This window comes from Dermacentor andersoni, chromosome 3 (assembly GCF_023375885.2).
Source record: "Dermacentor andersoni chromosome 3, qqDerAnde1_hic_scaffold, whole genome shotgun sequence".
Lineage (NCBI taxonomy): Eukaryota > Metazoa > Arthropoda > Arachnida > Ixodida > Ixodidae > Dermacentor > Dermacentor andersoni.
The window spans coordinates 175,993,877-176,011,394 of NC_092816.1; the positions used below are offsets into that span (position 1 = coordinate 175,993,877).

The window sequence follows — 17,518 nt, forward strand, 5'->3', positions numbered from 1 at the left end:
AGCCCTTCGCCAAAGGTTTTCCTGGGATATGTAGATGATTGCTTCTGTCTAATTCACAAGAAGGTTCTCGCTGCCTTCGCTGCTTTTCTTAACGGCGAGGAACAGGCGATTCAGTTTGATGTCGAACAAGAAGCACACGGTTGTTTACCGTTTCATGATGTTATTGACAACCGCGGTGACTCTGGCCTCTATTCAGCGTCTGGTACCGCAGCGTCTGGTACCGTAAATGCAGGTACCGGCCTATACAGGCCGGTACCTGCATTTTAACTCGATATATCCGCTTTCACATAAAAGGTAGGTTCCTTCTACGCTTTTCCAGTGATTAAAAACCGTTTTCACAAGACAGGAGGAGTGCACACGTGATATTGGGAGCATCTGTGATCATTTAAGGACCTGTGGCTACTCTCCGTCTTTCTTGTCCTCGGCAAGGAAAGAAGTGTCACTCCCTAAAAGACAGCACACTACGTCGCCTTCTAAGAAGTGAGCTGCCATTCCATATGGCCCGGATACAGGCACGACATCAAAATTGGGCGCGTGCAAGCCTGCAAACTAAGAAACGCTTATATAAACGAAAACGACAAATTGTAACAGGAAAATTTCCCTGGTGTATTCTACGCCATAATGCGCAAGAACTGTGATTACAAGTATATCGGCGAGGCAGGTGACTTCAAGAAACCTGTGAAACAGCCTGAATATGACGTCAAGAAACGGCACGTGGCCTCAAGTGCCCTTGCTGAACATGGGGAATCCACAGGTCACAATTTCGTTACGGTGGGAAAAGAGGACAATGTCGTCGACGGTGAAGACGACGAAGTGGCAACATCCTCTCGGGATTCTCAGCTGCTGTTTATGTACGTCTTGTAAATGCATCACGTAAACAGTGACAATATTGACTGGGCAAGTTCACGTGTCCTGGCAAAGGAAATAAAGCGTGCATCACGCTTGCATCTAGACTCCTTGCACCTACTGACCACGGGGCACACGCTGAATGGGCATGACGGGATATTTCCGATGGTGTACACTCGCTGCTTGCGTCACGTACTGAAATGTACTTAAATACGTTGTATCTCTATTATGGGTTTTATTGTGAACAAGACTCCCGTATAGGGAGCCGAAAGGCCAATAAATATTCACTTATCTTTCTCGGTGCATCTACGCGCGCTTATTCATCAAACTTTAAGGGCAATAACATCATCACCGCGCGCCGCATGCCGCGGATGTGAGTGAAAGCGTAGGGGGGGGGGGGGGGGGGATAAGTGAGAGGAAGATGGTGGATCACTCTTGTGTGCGCAACGGAGAAAAGCAGGGAGAAAATGCGCCACCTTCCGTCGCGCGCGATGCATCGGGGAGAGTGGAGGAAGGAAGTGAGGGGGGGGGGGACGCGCTTAGGATTCTCTAGTGTGTGAATCTCTGATTGCGCAACATGTTTATTTGCCTTGTTTCGTGCAATATATACAGTGACTTTTCTTTAAATGCGAAGATTGATTGCAGACTTACACGTATGTTTAATTATCTTGTTGCGACCTTTTGTGTATACATGCAGTGAACTTCGTTTCCAATGACAGTTTTGCCCTTTACCAAGCTGTATCTTCGCATTTGTATATTCCATTGTACCTTTGCATTCCTAATGTATATCATGCAGAACTCCTGGTTTTTTATATGCTCTGTGTTGTGACTATAAGTTTGATGCAATTTGGTACACTACCCGGGACAGATGCTCCTGCGTAATACATTGGAATGAAGGACAGCGTCATTGAGATTTTTTCCTGGTCGTTGCATATGTACAAAAATGTAAGGAATGTTTATGAGTTACAAAGTTTCATTAAAGTATTTGTCCTCAACTTGTTCATTTCATGGCCTTCACGTTTTTCATATCAGCAGGACGCAGTCCTTTGCTGGTTTTGAACAGATATAGTTCCAAAGTTTGTGTGATATTTTCTTTTAAATGGACCAACACGGTGGAAGCATTGATATCGGTTATGTCTCGCAAAATGTTTTGGGGACATTCGAGTATGTTCTATGAAGAAATACATATTTTACATGTCTCGACAGTGCGTAGCGCTCAAGAATTCGGTTGCAGCATATCTGGCAGCGGCAATGCAGTTATCATGGCCTAGCTGGAACGTGAGCCCCCCCCCCCGATCAAACTTTCTGGTGACGCCGCTGTGTAAGCTGTCGCTGAGGACAGCCTGCCACGACTACACTCAACAGATTCGTAAGGCAGCAACAATTGCGACCGCATTCTGAATTCGTTCCCAGTTGCTCAACGTACAGTCTTTCTGCAGTCGATATATATAGTTTTTTTAAGAATGCTGTTACGTAGGAAGATGCAGACGAAAATCAATATACAAGTATATTTACAAGGAAATACGCCGCACTTGGCCAAGAGGCAACAGCCTGCGCTAGCCTCTAATCATCGTCGTCGTCTTCTCCCTGCTCGCCTATTCGTCATTGTAAAAACTGTTTCGTAGCACTACCACCAGCGGCAAAAGCGCCGTCCAGGAGAGACTAAAGGCCGGACTCGGAAGCAGTGTAGTAGGCCTTGAGGCTACTGACGTGCACGACATCACTAGATGCCAGAGTAGAGGACGAGGTTGAACACACAGGAGCAATTTCGCACGTCACAGGCCTCACCTGGTGCAGCGCTCGGTAGGGTCCTGTGTGTCGCGAAAGCAGCTTTTCTGAATGTCCGACGTGACGAGAGGGCGACCACAGGAGCACGAGCGCATCAGGCGAAAACTTTACGTCATTGTGGCGGGCATTTACTGACGCGGCTGAGTGGTTTGCGAGGCCATCAGTCGAACACGGGCAAGCTAGCGTGCATGGTCGGCAAGGGCGATGGCTTCGCGCACATATTCGCTTGTTGAGATCGCAGCAGGAGGAAGTGCCGTGTCAAGGGGCAATGTCGGTTCGAGACCATACAGTAGATAAAATGGAGTAAATTCGGCGGTGTCATGCCTGGAAGAATTATATGCGAATGTGACGTAAGGAAGGACTATGTCCCAGTCGTGGTGGTCCTCGGAAAGGTACTTGGACAGCATATCGGTAAAAGTACGGTTTAACCGCTCTGTCAGGCCATTGGTTTGAGGATGGTATGAGGTAGTCAGCTTGTGTTGGATGAAGCAGGAACGCACAATGTTGGCGATAACTTTCGAGAGGAAGTTACGACAACGGTAAGTAAGCAGCTGTCGCGGGGCGACATGAAGCAAGATAACGTCACGCAAGAGAAAGTCCGATGCGTCGGTGGTGCAACTGGTAGGGAGAGCATGCGTGATAGCGTATCGGCTGGCGTAATCAATAGTGACGGCTACCCATTTGTTCCCTGAGGATGACGTGGGAAAGGGACCGAGGAGGTCTAATCCAACACAAAGAAAGGTTACACAGACATGGTGATCGGCTGGAGATGACCGTCAGGTAGCACCTGAGGTGTTTTCCGACGCTGGCAGGGATCATAGGCAGCCACATAGCATCATACGGAGCCAGCGAGACCAGGACAATAGACACGTGCGTACGTGCGGGTTACCCCAAGATGTCCTGCAGTGGGTGCATCATGCATCTCAAAGAGCATGGTCTGTCGTAGATGTTTCGGCACGACAAGAAGAAGATCAGATCCGTTAGGGGCCAAGTTCCTTCGGTACAGAATGCCGCCCTGGAGGACACATCGGCGAACGGATGCGTCGGTAGTTGTAGAGCGCAGACGCTCGATGAGTGCTCGTAGCGATAGGTCTCGGTACTGCTCATCGGCGATGTTAGCGAAGGCAGACACAGAGAAAATGCCGCTGGCGGTACTACTGTCAGTGTCGTCAGGCTCGTCTACTGGGTAGCGAGACAGGCAGTCAGCTTCCTTGTGTAATCGGCCAGATTTGTAGGGGACAGTATACGAATATTCTTGGAGGCGTAAGGTCCAGCGACCAAGTCTTCCTGTAGGATCTTTCAATGAGCATAACCAGCAAAGCGCGTGATGGTCTGTGCCAACGGAAAAGGGTCGGCCATATAAGTATGGGCGGAACTTCGCAGCCCCCCCAACCTAGTGCCAGACACTCACGCTCAGTGATGGAATAGTTGCGCTCAACTGGCGACAGGAGCCTGCTGGCGTAAGCAATAACACGGTCGTGGCCGCGCTGGCGTTGTGCCAATACTGCGCCAATTCTGTGACCGCTGGAATCAGTACGGACTTTGGTAGGCGCAGAAGGATCGAAATGGGCCAAAATGGAAGGCGTTGTGAGAAGGTCGATTAGAAGCGAAAATACAGAAGCCTCGTTATCACCCCACTGGAAAAGGGCGTCTTTTTGCAAAGCTCGGTTAGGGGTCGTGCTATGGCAGCGAAATTTTTCACGAAATGGCGGAAGTACGAACAAAGGCCGATGAAGCTGCACACATCCTTGACACACTTTGGAACAGGGAAGTTCGTAACAGCATGGATCTTGCCTGGGTCCGGTCGCACTCCGTTCGCGTCAACGAGATGTCCAAGGGCGGTAATCTGGCGACGGCCAAATTGGCACTTCGATGTGTTGAGTTGCAGACCGGCTCGAAGAAAAACATCCAGGACTACTGAGACGCGCTCGAGGTGCGTAGCAAACGTTGGGGAGAATACTATAACGTCGTCCAAGTAGCACAGGCACGTGGACCATTTGAAACCGTGAAGAAAGGAGTCCATCATGCGTTCAAAAGTGGCAGGAGCGTTACATAGACCGAACGGCATCACTTTGATTTGATAAAGACCGTCTGGTGTTACAAAAGCAGTCTTCTCGCGGTCGAGATCGTCAACGGCAATCTGCCAGTAGCCGGAGCGAAGGAGAATAGAGGAGAAATGGCGAGCACCGTGGAGGCAGTCAAGGGTGTCATCAATCCGAGGTAGGCGATACACGTCCTTTTTGGGCAGCCTGTTAAGATGCCGATAATTTACGCAAAAGCGCCATGAGCCATCCTCTTTTTTACCAAGACAACAGGTGACGCCCATGGACTACATGACGGTTCAATAATGTTCTTGGTAAGCATTTTGCGAACTTCTGCGTGAATAACTTGACGATCAACCAGTGAAACTCGATACGGGCGGCGATGAATAGGAGGGGCATGGCCGGTATTAATGCAATGTTTGACAGCTGTAGTCTAGGGCAAAGGACGATCATTAAAGTGAACAATATCGTGGTAGGAAGGTAGAGCACGAGCGTGCTCGGACGGCATGTCGGGTGCAATAATTTTCTATAAGTCGGCGATGGTACAATTTGCCGACTGCGATGGTAGAGGAGTATTGGATGAAGTGTCGTCTACTGCACTGGATGCTACTGAGTGATCCACGAATGAGCAAAGGTGGGCCAGAGACATCCCGCGCGGCACCGCTTGTGTCGTCAAGCCAAAATTGACCACAGGCAGGCAGACCCAATTCGCCGTAATAGATAAAACTGTATGAGGTACTGTGATCCCGTGTGTAAGGAGGACGTCTTGCATAGGAGCCGCGATGTAGTGACCGTCGGGAACTGGTGAGGATGACACGTAGTCAACGTAAGTCAGTGCCGAAGGTGGCATGCGAACGAAGTCGACGGAGCTGAGGCGTCTGGGGTGTGGTTCAGGCAGGTCAAGGCAGGTCAAGGCGGAGAGTACTGGCGGAACAATCGGTGAGAGTAGAATGTGCAGAGAGGAAGTCTAAGCCGAGGATGATGTCGTGGGGACAGTGGGCGATGACTGTGAAAAGCACGATAGTGGAACGATCGGCGAAGGAGACACGGGCGGCACACATACCAATTACGGAGGCTGTTCCGCGAACGGCGACACGGACAACAGGCGTCGTGGCGGGCGTGATGATTTTCCTCAGCCGGTTACGAAGGTCAGCGCTCATTACCGAGAAATGCGCCCCAGTGTCTATAAAAGCAGATACAGAAACACCATCAACTTGCACGTCAAGAAGGTTCAGATGAGTGGGCAACGTCAGTAGAGAATTTGGCGGCGTAGGGAGGTGCTGCATCGTCTAGTTTTCCGGACGGGAGCGGCGTGCGAAGGGAGTCGGCGAATAGGAGCGACGGGGCTGGGGGAGCGAGATTGTCGTCGTTGGGGCGAAGGCGAACGAGAATAGGGGCGGTTCGGCGCAGGATAAACAGTGGCGGCATTATCGGAGCGGGCGGCATAAGAACTAGAAGAGCTACCTGGGGACCAAGAGTAGGTAGTATAAGTACACCGGGTCGGGGAACCCCAGTGACTGCGACAGTGCCGAGAAATGTGCCCGATTCGATGGCAATGAAAACAAATGGGCTTGTCGTCAGCAGTGCGCCATTCAGATGGGTTGCGAAAACGTGACGTTTAAAAGATGAAGTAAGGAGAAGCCGGGTGGGTATCAGGGCGATGGGCCGAGCAGATGGTATGAAGACCAATGTTTGCGAGCTCATCGCGGACAACTACCTGGATCAGGGAAACGGTGACTAAGGTGCGTTGGAGGGACTGGAATCGAAGGCAGCCGGATAGGCGGCCTCGATCTCACGCCGGGCGATTCTGGTAACATCGCCAGTGTTGTTGGGACGAGGAGCGTCGGCACAGGAAGAAGTCGCTGGGTGGTAGGGCAAACGGGCGAACAGCTGGTCGATACGTCGGCTTTGAGCGAGTCCCAGGTGGCGGCACTCTTATATAACTGCCTCCACCGTCGCTACGTTGTTAAAAGCGGGCAAGTTGAAGGAGTCATCGGCAATGCCTTTGAGGATGTGGGAAACCTTGTCTGACTCAGTCATGTGTCAACTTTGCGGCACAGAGCCAAAACGTCCTGAATGTACGTGACGTAGGGCTCCCTTTACGTCGGTACGCGGCCGGAAAGCGCCTTCTGCGCGACAAATTGGTGACCGTAGGGGTTGCCGAACAAGACTCGGAGCTTTTACTTAAGCGAATCCCAACTGGTGAGCTCATCTTCGTGAGTCCGAAACCACACTCGAGGTGTGCCACCGAGGTAAAAGAGAACGTTGACGAGCAAGATAGTAGGGTCCCACCGGTTATTGCGGCTGACGTGTTCGTACAGACTAATCCAGTCCCCAACGTCTTCCCCATCTTTGCCCGAGAATACGCCAGGATCACGGGGAGCGGGGAGAGTGATGTAGGTCATCGAAGTGGCAGCAGGTGTCGGACCCGACGCAGTCGAGTTGTCGTCGCCGGGAGCCATGAGGAAGGCTCCACGTACCGTCCACTGCGAAGCTCCGTGATGAGGTACAGGGAACGTCCTCCTCCACCAGATATGTTACTTAGAAAGACGGAGACGAAAAGCTATATGCAAGTGTATTTACAAAGAAATACACCGCACTTGGCCAAGAGGCAACAACCCGCGCTAGCCTCTAATCGTCGTCGTCGTCTTCATCCTGCTCGCCTCTTTGTCATCGTAAATGCTGTTCCGTAGCAATATGCTTATCGTGGATTTCGACTCTCTCCGTAATTACCGCTTCGAAATAGTTGAAACATCAAACGCAACAAATAAATATGCATGCGTAAAATATATCCTTAAAAGCCACTAGGCATAGCTGTCAAACGACATTTCATATTGTAACATTCGATATAACAATGTGTTCGATTCACAGCTTCGGCAGAAGCATCTTTACGTCACACAGCTGCTAGTGTTAGCGAACGTCATTGTTTTTATCTTGCGATATTTAGAACAGGTGGTAAGGCTTTCTGTGCGGTCGAAAGTGCGGTTCGTCTATGGAGCCGAAACACATTTTATCCAGCCAGCAAGGCGACGCCAAAGTGGCTGACAACCTACCATGTTTTGCCCTTGGCTCTTATGCCATTGTTTTGCAACAAATATTGTACACTTTTACAGCTATTGCTCTCAAAAAAGAAGTATCAAAAGTAGCCGTTTATGTTCGCCATTTCTACAGATTGTTCAGAGGGCGGAGCTTTTTTTTCTCCTTCAATGTGTCTCCCTGCCTTCTTGCGGCATGTTCACATAAACTTGCTATGTGTATGCTTTTTGTTTGATGTCAGTAACATTAGAGAAAGAGACAGAACAATAAATGTATAATGAGAAGAAAAGGAAGGGAAGTCGACCTGCAGTAGAGTCCTCATAGCAAGTACTTTGCATATAATTCCAGAGATCTTGGAATGCGTGCACCAAACGCAAACAAATCTTGTGTTATCCGTAATTTAAGGTTGTCTTTTCCTGAATTTTCAGTCCATAATTGCTTCCGATGAAAAGTGGTACCGCGTGTTTATATCCATGCAACATTATCTTAATTTTATAGACTCTTGATCACGAGGCTTCCAAGCAAATTGATTCAAACAGACGTGTCATTATTGCTGTGTCATGAGCATTCATAATGTCAGGAAAGGTTTATGCGATTGGGCATGTAAGCAAACATTATTTGAGCAGAAACAATGGATAGATGAACTCTAGCGTCGCTAATACCATCCTAAAATTCTATTTCTAATCTATCACACATCAGGTGGTCGAGCAACACTAGATACCATGACATAACCTGTTCCATAAAACGTGGCTATCGCGAGGAATGAGAAGAAAAAAATACCTTGTGCCCGCCTGCATCGAACGCAGGCCGGCTGCGCGGGAGTCAGCTACTGTACCACTAAGTCACGCCAGCGCTTTTTTTTATCCTTATTATATAGAATTGTGAGTAGTGCCATTCAAAATCGTTACGTTGCATTAGGACACACATGAAAAACAAATGCACACATGCTACGTAGTCCAATAAAAGTTCGAAAGTTGTAACCACACTACTCTCTTGAACAGCCTCTTCTCGAAAGACAGACATCGTAGAGCGAGCTGGCTGGGCATGTCTGTCAATCATTCGGCTTTGACCCGCCGTGGTTCCTCAGTGGCTGTGGTGTTGGGCTGCTGAGCACAAGGTCACGGGATCGAATCCCGGCCACGGCGGCCCCATTTCGATGGGGGCGAAATGCGAAAACACCCGTGTACTTAGATTTAAGTGCACGTTAAAGAACCCCTGCTGGCCAAAAATTTCCGGAGTCCTCCAGTACGGCGTGCCTCATAATCAGAAAGTGGTTTTGGCACGTAAAACCCCATAATTTCATTTCTTTTAATCATCCGGCTTCTCCCGAAGGAATAGTGACACGTGAACTCGTTTATCTTTTACGGGTGAGCGCTTTTTCCATCTAAGAAATCTTATCGTTCAGTGTACGACACGCTTGCATGCTTCGGGAGTTTCTAGAATGTTATCGATGCTTCTATCCGCTGTCTGTTGTCGCCGAACCTCGTGTAACCTGATTGCATGTATGCGCGACGCGAATGGTGTAGAACTTTGTGGAAGGCACGCGGCTCCGAGTGATTACTCTGGAACATTCGACGACTGATGCTTAAAAGCCGACGCGCTTGACCCGCTGATTGATTTTCGACGATCGCCGACTGTGTTCGTCGCTGTCGTACTTTAGGTGTAGCCTGTTTCGGTGGGCGCAGGTTCGCGCAACAAAAGTTAGCTTTGTCTTTCACAGTATTACTACTGTGTTCTTCCACGTCGCCAAGTTCCGCAGGTTCTTTGCGACGTTCGTGTTGTCGCCAAAGGTAGCGGCAGGCTGCAAGGACTGCCCCATAGCACGAACTTTGCCTGAGACGACCAGGAAGATCTTCGCCCAGTCAACCCCAATGGCAGGCTCAGCGTCCCCCATCGTGCTGCAGCAGCCCAGGAAGCCTCCGACGTTCCGCGGTTCAGCATTCGAGAACCCGGAATCCTGGCTTCAGACGTATGAGAGGGTAGCCGCATTTAACAGCTGGAACAGCGATGACTTACTTCGACATGTCTTCTTTCATTGTAAGATGCCGCCAGGACGTGGTTCGAGAACCGAGAAGCCGCCTTAACGAGGTGGGATCTGTTCCGAAGCGGCTTCCTGCAGACATTCACAAGCGTCGTACGCCGAGAACGAGCCCAAGCACTACTAGAAACCCGAGTGCAGCTGCCTAATGAGACCACCGCGATCTTCACGGAGGAAATGAGCCATGTATTCCGCCATGCCGACCGGGAAATGTCCGAGGCGAAGAATGTCCGCCTACTCATGCGTGTTGTGAAGGAGCAATTTTCGCCAGAATTGTACGAAGCCCACCGAGGACCGTCGACGAGTTTCTTCGCGAGGCCACCAGCATCGAAAAGACACTGAAAATGCGAAACCAGCAATTTACCCGCCGCACGAACTTGACAAACTACGCCAGAGTTCAGTCACTGGACACCGACGACCTGCGCGAGACTATCCGAGCGGTTGTGCGGGAGGAGCTACAGAAGCTGTTCCCTTCATCACAGCTTCAAGTGGCTTCGATTGACGACGCAGTACGCGAGGAGCTCCAACAATCACTCGGAGTAGCCCCTGAATCGCCGCCGAGTCTGCCGCAGGCGATGACGTACGCCGCTGTAGCCCGCCGTCAAGTTCCCTCTCCGTGCCCCTGGCAGGGCCCAGTGACGCCGCAGATCCGTCGTCCACAACCATCACCGCCAGCACGCCAACCCATCGCCCCACGCAGCATTCCAAGGAAGACAGAAAACACCCGTGTACTGCGAACCCGTGTACAGAGCAGGCGGTGGTGAGGAGCGCTGGCACGCTCCTCACCACCGCCTGCTCTGTCACCACTGCGGAGAAGCCGGTCACGTCTACTGCCGATGCCCACACCGCGAGATGGGACTGCGAGGGTTCGCCGTTAACGTGCTGCAACCACAGCTTGGTGAACGACCTCGCGATACCCGTCCCTACCTCGCCGCCACTCAGTGGAGCCCTCGACAACCGTCCCGTTCTGTGTCACCAGGCCGCTACCTGTCGCCGCAGCGCCGTGCATACACTGGCCCAGCCGGGGCCGGTCCGTGAGCCCATATCCGGAAAACTAGAAGCAGCAACTGACTGAGGTGCGGTTGTTGTTCGTCGAAATGACGAAGACCATCCGCCGCCGACGAAGGCGCCGAAACGACAATCTCGACGATATATCAGCGAGACGGTGCCATCCCGACGAAGCCATAAAATCAAGAATACAAAGAAAAAAATGACTTGACGACGCAACGTTCCATCTTCATTTCAACATGACGCAGCCGTGATTTGACGCCAAGATCAAACTGCAACACAAGACAAAGCACCATCGATCTCGACGTGCTTCTCGACAGCCACGCAGTCACTGCTTTAGAGGACACAGAAACCGATTACTCCGTCATGAGTGGACCCATCGCCACCCAGTTGAAGAAAGTTAAGACTGCATGGGAACGCCCGATAATTCGGACCGCTGGAGCGCACTACATAATACCCACTGGAATCTGCACGGCAAGAATTACCATTCATGACCGGACTTACCCTGCCATGTTAGTTATCCTCCAGCAATGTTCACGAGACGTCATTCTCGGCATGGTCTACCTGAACCAACACGGTGCAATCATCGACCTGAAGTCGAAATCGATAACGCTGTTGGAAGATCAAGCGATACCGCCGGAAAGGTCTCGTCGTCACCACACCTTAAGTGTGCTCGAAAGTCAAGTCAGCATCCCGTCTCGCTCCAACATTATCATTTCCGTCGGCACGAAAACACCTGCCGACGTAGAAGGCGTCATCTAGGGTGACCAACATCTGCTGCTCGACCGTGAAATTTGCGTCTCAGGAGGGATCGCTCAACTGCACAAAGGAAAAACTAAAGTGTTGCTGACAAATTTGAGCCAGCAGTTCAAACACATCAACAAGGGCACTACGATCGCGTACATCGAGGAAATTCTGGAAACCAGTAATGCTTTTGTCCTCTCCGGTTCTGCCGCATCTACCTCGACGACCATAGTTTCCGAACCAGACTTCGACATCAATCCAAGTCTCCCAATGAGTAAGCCGCAACAGCTCAGAAGTCTTCTCCGACAATACAAAGAGTGTTTCTCGACGTCATCAAGGAGTCCACAAACACCAGTCGCAAAGCATCGCATAATAACTGAAGAGTGCGCTCAACCACTCCGCCAGAGCCCTTACCGAGGTTCAACGCGAGAACGTGAGGCTATTATGCAACAAGTCGACGAAATGCTGCGCGACATCATCCAGCCGTTCAAAAGCTCGTGGGCATCTCCTGTAGCCTTGGTGAAGAAAAAGGACGAAACCCTACGTTTCTGCGTCGATCATCGCCGACTGAACAAGATCACGAAAAAGGACGTATACCCCCTTTCACGGATAGACGACGCATTGGACCGGCTCTGCAACGTTAAATACTTCTCGTCGATGGACCTGAAGTCTGGCTACTGGCAAATAGATGTAGACGAAAGAGATCGCGAAATGACCGCCTTCATCCCGCTAGATGGCGTATGAGTTCAAGGTTATGCCATTTGGAATGTGCTCGGCGCCTGCAACGTTCCAGCGCGTGATGGACACGGTTTCAGCATGATTGAAGTGGCAGACCTGTCTTGTTTACTTGGATGACGTCGTCGTCTTCACTGGAAATTTCGACGATGACCTTAGGCGGCTTGCGACAGTGCTATAGGCCATCAAGTCATCAGGGCTTACTCTGAAGCCGTAAAAGCGCCGCTTCGCTTACGGTGAGCTTCTGCTTCTAGGCCACGTCAACAGCAAATGTCGTGTCAGCCCCGACCCGCAGAAGACAGCTGACATTGTAAAATTTCCGCCCCCCAACGACAAGAAGGCAGTGCGTAGATTCCTTGGTATGTGTGCCTACTACAGGCGCTTTGTAAGGGAATTCTCACGTATCGCTAAGCCGCTGACACATCTTACTAAATGTGATGTCGTGTTCCAAGTGGGAAAGGCCGCAGGCTGACGCAGGCCAGTTTCCGAAGAAAGAAAACTGCATAACTGAAGCGTTGGAAACCTAATCATTCTCAAAGATACCTCCTTGGGACTCCACACACTTCTCCCAGCGGTGCTGCCATTGTTAGAAGCATTCCGAGAAGGCCTCTTTGGAATGGAATGCCTGTTTTGGCTAAGCTGTCGTTGAAGTCATAATGTCCTCTCTTGTCTGAAATCGCGCTCCTTTCAATGGCCGCTTAATTTTGGGAAACAGCCAGAAGTCGCAGGGGGCCATATGAGGAGAGTAAAAAGCCTGTTGAACTACAGGAGTCTGGTTTATCGCCAAAAAAGTCTGAATCATGCGCAAGGAATGTACAGGAGCATTGTCGTGATGGATGCGCCAATTTCCTGTTCACCACAACTCCGGTCTCTTGCGCCGCACAGCATCACGTAGACGACGGAGGACATCCGTGTGGTACTCTTAGGTGAGTGTTTGACCTTATGGTGCGTCCTCGCGGTGTACCACACCGCGGGAGTCAAAGAAAGCAGTCAGCATCACTTTGACATGTTGCACACTTGGTGGGCTTTCTTTGGCCTTGGCGACGTGGAATGCTTCCACTGTGACGACTGGGATTTAATTTCGGGGTCGTACCCGTACACCGAAGACTCGTCACCAGTGATTATAGTTTTCATGAAGTCGGGGTCACTGTTTGTGGAATCCAGCATGTCCTCTGAGACCTCAACACGAAGTTGCTTTTGCTCCACCGTGAGCAGCGTCGGCACGAATTTCGCCGCAACTCTCTTCATGGCCGAATCCTCGGTCATAATAGAATGTGCAGAAACAGGGCTGATGCCCACCTTTTCCGCAATTTCTCGGATAGTCACACGACGGTCCCGCATCAGCACAGCGTTGACTTCGGCAATGACCTGGTCGTTTCGGCATGTTGATGGCCGACCGGAGCGTGGCTCGCACTCAACCGACGTGCGGCCGTCTTCAAACTGGTTGTACCACTCCTTAATCTGTGTGCTGCTCATAGAATACACACCGAAAGCCGTCTGAATCATCCGAATGGTTTCCACTTGGCTGTCCCCCGGTTTCTGGCAAAATTTGATGCAGTAGCGCTGCTCCAGTCGCTCCGCCATTTTCCTTGCAGTAAAAAAACCAACGAGAGCACTGCGCACTACCTCACTCAAACGCCTCGTCCCAACGACTGACGCTATCGGCAGACGGGAAAAAATTCGTGCATGAGCGCTAAAGTTCAGGGTCAGCTGGTGCAAGCGCGCTTCTTTTATATCAATCAGGTGTTGGCAAAAAAAAAAAAAAGGTCCGATACTTTTCTAACAGACCTCGTATATTCAAGTGCGAATAAAGCCGCTGCAAGCACTCTCTGTTGCTTTCACAGCGTTGACTGCTACGTATGTAACGGAGTATTGTTATCGCTTGCTTGTGCGCCGCGCCCGAGGTTCTCGATTATAGGCTAAACTAAGACGCCGAACAGTTTTCGCTGGACAATGAGTGAATTCCCGTTCGCAATATGTCACGCCGCGCTCGGCGCTACAGCGAACGATACGGCGAAGCCAGTTCTTGCCGCGCGCGGCCGTCTTCTCCCAAAGTTTCGTTTGCCGCTTTATAGCAGAAATTCTTCCGGAGGAAAAAATTCCAATGCTCAGTTGCCCAGCAGCTTTACGGTATGAGAAGTTCTCCTCTAATGAGTATTTTGCAGAAAAATTAAGCCAAAGTAAAGAAAACGCTCATTTACCTAATACTTAACAAGATGAATCAAAAACTTTCAGCGATCGAAAAAGCTAGCTCTAAAAACTTATTCCTAGTAATCACAGCCAGCTATTGAGAACCAGCAATGCTTAACACGTTATATAAATATGATAGCACTATAAGTTTGAAATTTGCTTATCAAATTTTGAACGCATATTTCTGCTTGAAGTCTTGCAAGGAAATATCGCAACTAGCTTGCATGGATTGAAAGTATTATTTCACGTGAACAGTTTCGTTTTTTGTCACATGCACTCGAAATTTGATAATGGAGGGGCCCTTCATATCGTGTTTCCATAAATAGTAAGCAATGTGTTATGGCACGCAAGTGTTGCCAATGGAATTCACTTTACAGGGGAATATGACACTCTAACATAAGGTGCTGCGCTTGTCCTGTGTGCCTGTCTGTAGCGTTCCTTCACCTAACGTGCAAATTTTGCCGAAAGTATGACGACTAGCCCATCAAAACGTTCTAAGGATGCATGTCTCTTTACAGGTTCTGCACCGCACATCCGAGGCCAAAAAGGGAAAACACACTCACCAGAGACCGCACGCGTCATCAAGCGATTAATCAATGATTCGCGATAGTAACGCAAGTCAGCGAAGTTAGAGAGCTGCGGAAAGATTACCACGAGGGAAACCCTAGAGTAGTTAATGTATCACATAAGCCCACAGTTTTACCTACTCTTGCAGTGCCAGGTGACGCTGCATTGTCGCAAGAGGAAGGAAAGGACATGGAGAAATATTTCGTGGAGCACGTTGGCGTGGTCACGCAATTGTTCGGTGTTTCCAGTGTACTGAAATATAAGCTAAACATCAGTCAAGTATAAACACTATTTTGCTCTAATACGTGTCGTATAGACCTCCTGCAGAAGTTCTGTTATGTGTGGCTTATGCTGCGCATATATGACGTGAAACCGGATATCATGAATCAGCGTGAGAGGAAATCTGCTGCAAGAAGAAAGCTTCAGAAGCTTGAAGATTAGAAAGCATTTTCTTGCTGATATTTTATTCTTTTTGTAATTCCGATAGTTCTTAGGGCGGTCTCCTGATTAGCCTACCCTTAGGAAATATTTCGGCATATTTCAATAGATGTATGAGCATCGTGCAGCGTATTCTTTATACAAACAATCATCGCTCCCACACTTGCACCCTCCTTTTCAAAGATAATTACATAGCTACCATACATTGATCTTGGGATGCTGTAATCTTCTTGAGCTTACTTCAGTGTGGAAGTAATAATGTTGCTCGACACTCTTGACTTCAGTGGTTTCATTAATATGGCAAAAGTGGCAAAGCAGGGAGGGGAGGGCTCCTTTCGGCAATGTCATTAATAATTTTTTATAAGGAAAGAAAGCATGCTGTACCAGAAATGAGTGTTCTAGGAAAGGTGAAATGGTTTCGCTTCCTTGTTATGTCGACACCGAATTTCTCACGACGGGGACCTCCAGCCAATGATGAAACTCGTAACATAGATCTAACACTTGTTGTATGCTTCAACCAATTTTAACGAAACTGAGCACATAGACTGTGTTAACGAAAGTGGCTAATGTACATTCTGCATATTAGTGGAAGGTCTTGAAAACCATCCAAAAGAAAATTCTACTGAGCAGGTTGCCCTGATGCATTGAATACAGCTGACTTGCGTTGCTTATAAAAATTATTTCTACGTGTCCCGAAGCTAGGCGCTCAATAATACTTTTAAGCCCCGCTCTGTCCTTACCCAACCACTACTGACGATCAACCGCTGGTTGACACGCGCTTCTGCTGCATTCACTGCTTCTGAACCAGTAAAACGTAGCGCTGTATGTATGTTGTTGTCTTGGAACTGTGCTATTTATGCCTAAGTGACGACACAACAAACGAAATGCATTACAACTTTTAAGAACCATCTGCAATATGCTCGCGAGAAATCTTCTATTGGTACCTTGTTCGCAATGTTACAGATCCAAATCAAATTTTTCTGGTCCTACATGTTATATTGTGAAACAAAACCACATATAAAGAAAGGCTATAGACATTCTCAATATAATTGGCTAAATCTTTATCGGCAAATCATCACAAGGAGGGCATGCAGAAAATGGACAAGGTATGACATGTGCTTCTTGTTTTTCTGACCAGCAAGTATACCTGTTGTATGGAACAAAAATTTTCTTTTTTTTACTTGTACGCGAGAAATGTGGATCTGCAGCTCTTGATAAACTTTTTATTATTCACGACTTACTGTTGCGAAGAAGAATGATTTGGTAGAGTTGTCTTGTGTGCAACAAACAAACATGGCTCTGTAGCAAGTTTCTGTCTATCAGTAATTGTAGGAAGGCGAAAGATGTATGATCGCATTACAGAATGCGGCCATTTGTACGGGCCAATGAGGCACTCATCTCTACGGTATTGTGTTGTGTGTTCGATGCCTTGCTATTCCATAGGTTACTAATAAAAACAGGGAATAAACCACATTTCTTGCCTACTTATGTTTTGCCGAAACAAAATAGGCGCGCGACATGGCATGCTGGCTCACGCATCCTGAACAGAAAAAGACAAGCTTTCGCACATATGCATTGCGAGTAAGAAAAGAAAATTAGAAGCCGAAGGGTGTCGAAAACGAATCTGAAAGTGCAAAACAATCTGAAAAAATAAATACAAGTGGTGTTGGTTTCCGCTGGCGCCTCAGAGAAAGTCGTTGGTTCGTCGAGCGCGTAGCAGACAAGCTGGCTGGCGCTTCTCCCTCGTGCATCAACAAAACCGTTGCCATGGAAGCATGCTTCGTTCTTTCTGTCTTTTCCTTTCGGAGTTTGACCTACCAAGCACCAGAGGAGATATTGGCGCTCGTGACGCAATTCCCGTTTTACGTAAATTATTTTACCAGCTGACATAGCCGTGGTTCTACGAAGTATCGGGACTGTTCATTTCTCATTTTCTAAACAGCGTGTAAAGGCAGGACTTGAATAAGCAAAGGGCGAGGCGCATACCATCCATTTGCGCCGTTACAGAGAAAGAATGTTACAAACTTCTTCCTTGCTACAGGCGCAAATATAAGCAGAATTCTATTGCGGATTACGAAGACTAGGA

The 17,518-nt window shown here is 49.0% G+C and overlaps 1 protein-coding gene across 1 annotated transcript; it reads right to left on the bottom strand.

The window, feature by feature from the left end:
• Nucleotides 1-13,233: 13,233 nt before the first annotated feature.
• LOC126524144 (protein GVQW3-like) lies at nucleotides 13,234-14,282 on the bottom strand. The gene has a single exon (XM_050172496.2). It carries the CDS (start codon nucleotides 13,819-13,821, stop codon nucleotides 13,234-13,236), a length of 588 nt encoding a protein of 195 aa, XP_050028453.1. The 5' UTR covers nucleotides 13,822-14,282.
• Between the last annotated feature and the right edge of the window lie 3,236 nt (nucleotides 14,283-17,518).

Coding starts and splice junctions, on each gene's coding strand:
- LOC126524144 (XM_050172496.2), bottom strand. CDS start 13,821: ATGGCGGAGCGACTGGAGCAGCGCTACTGCATCAAATTTTGCCAGAAA.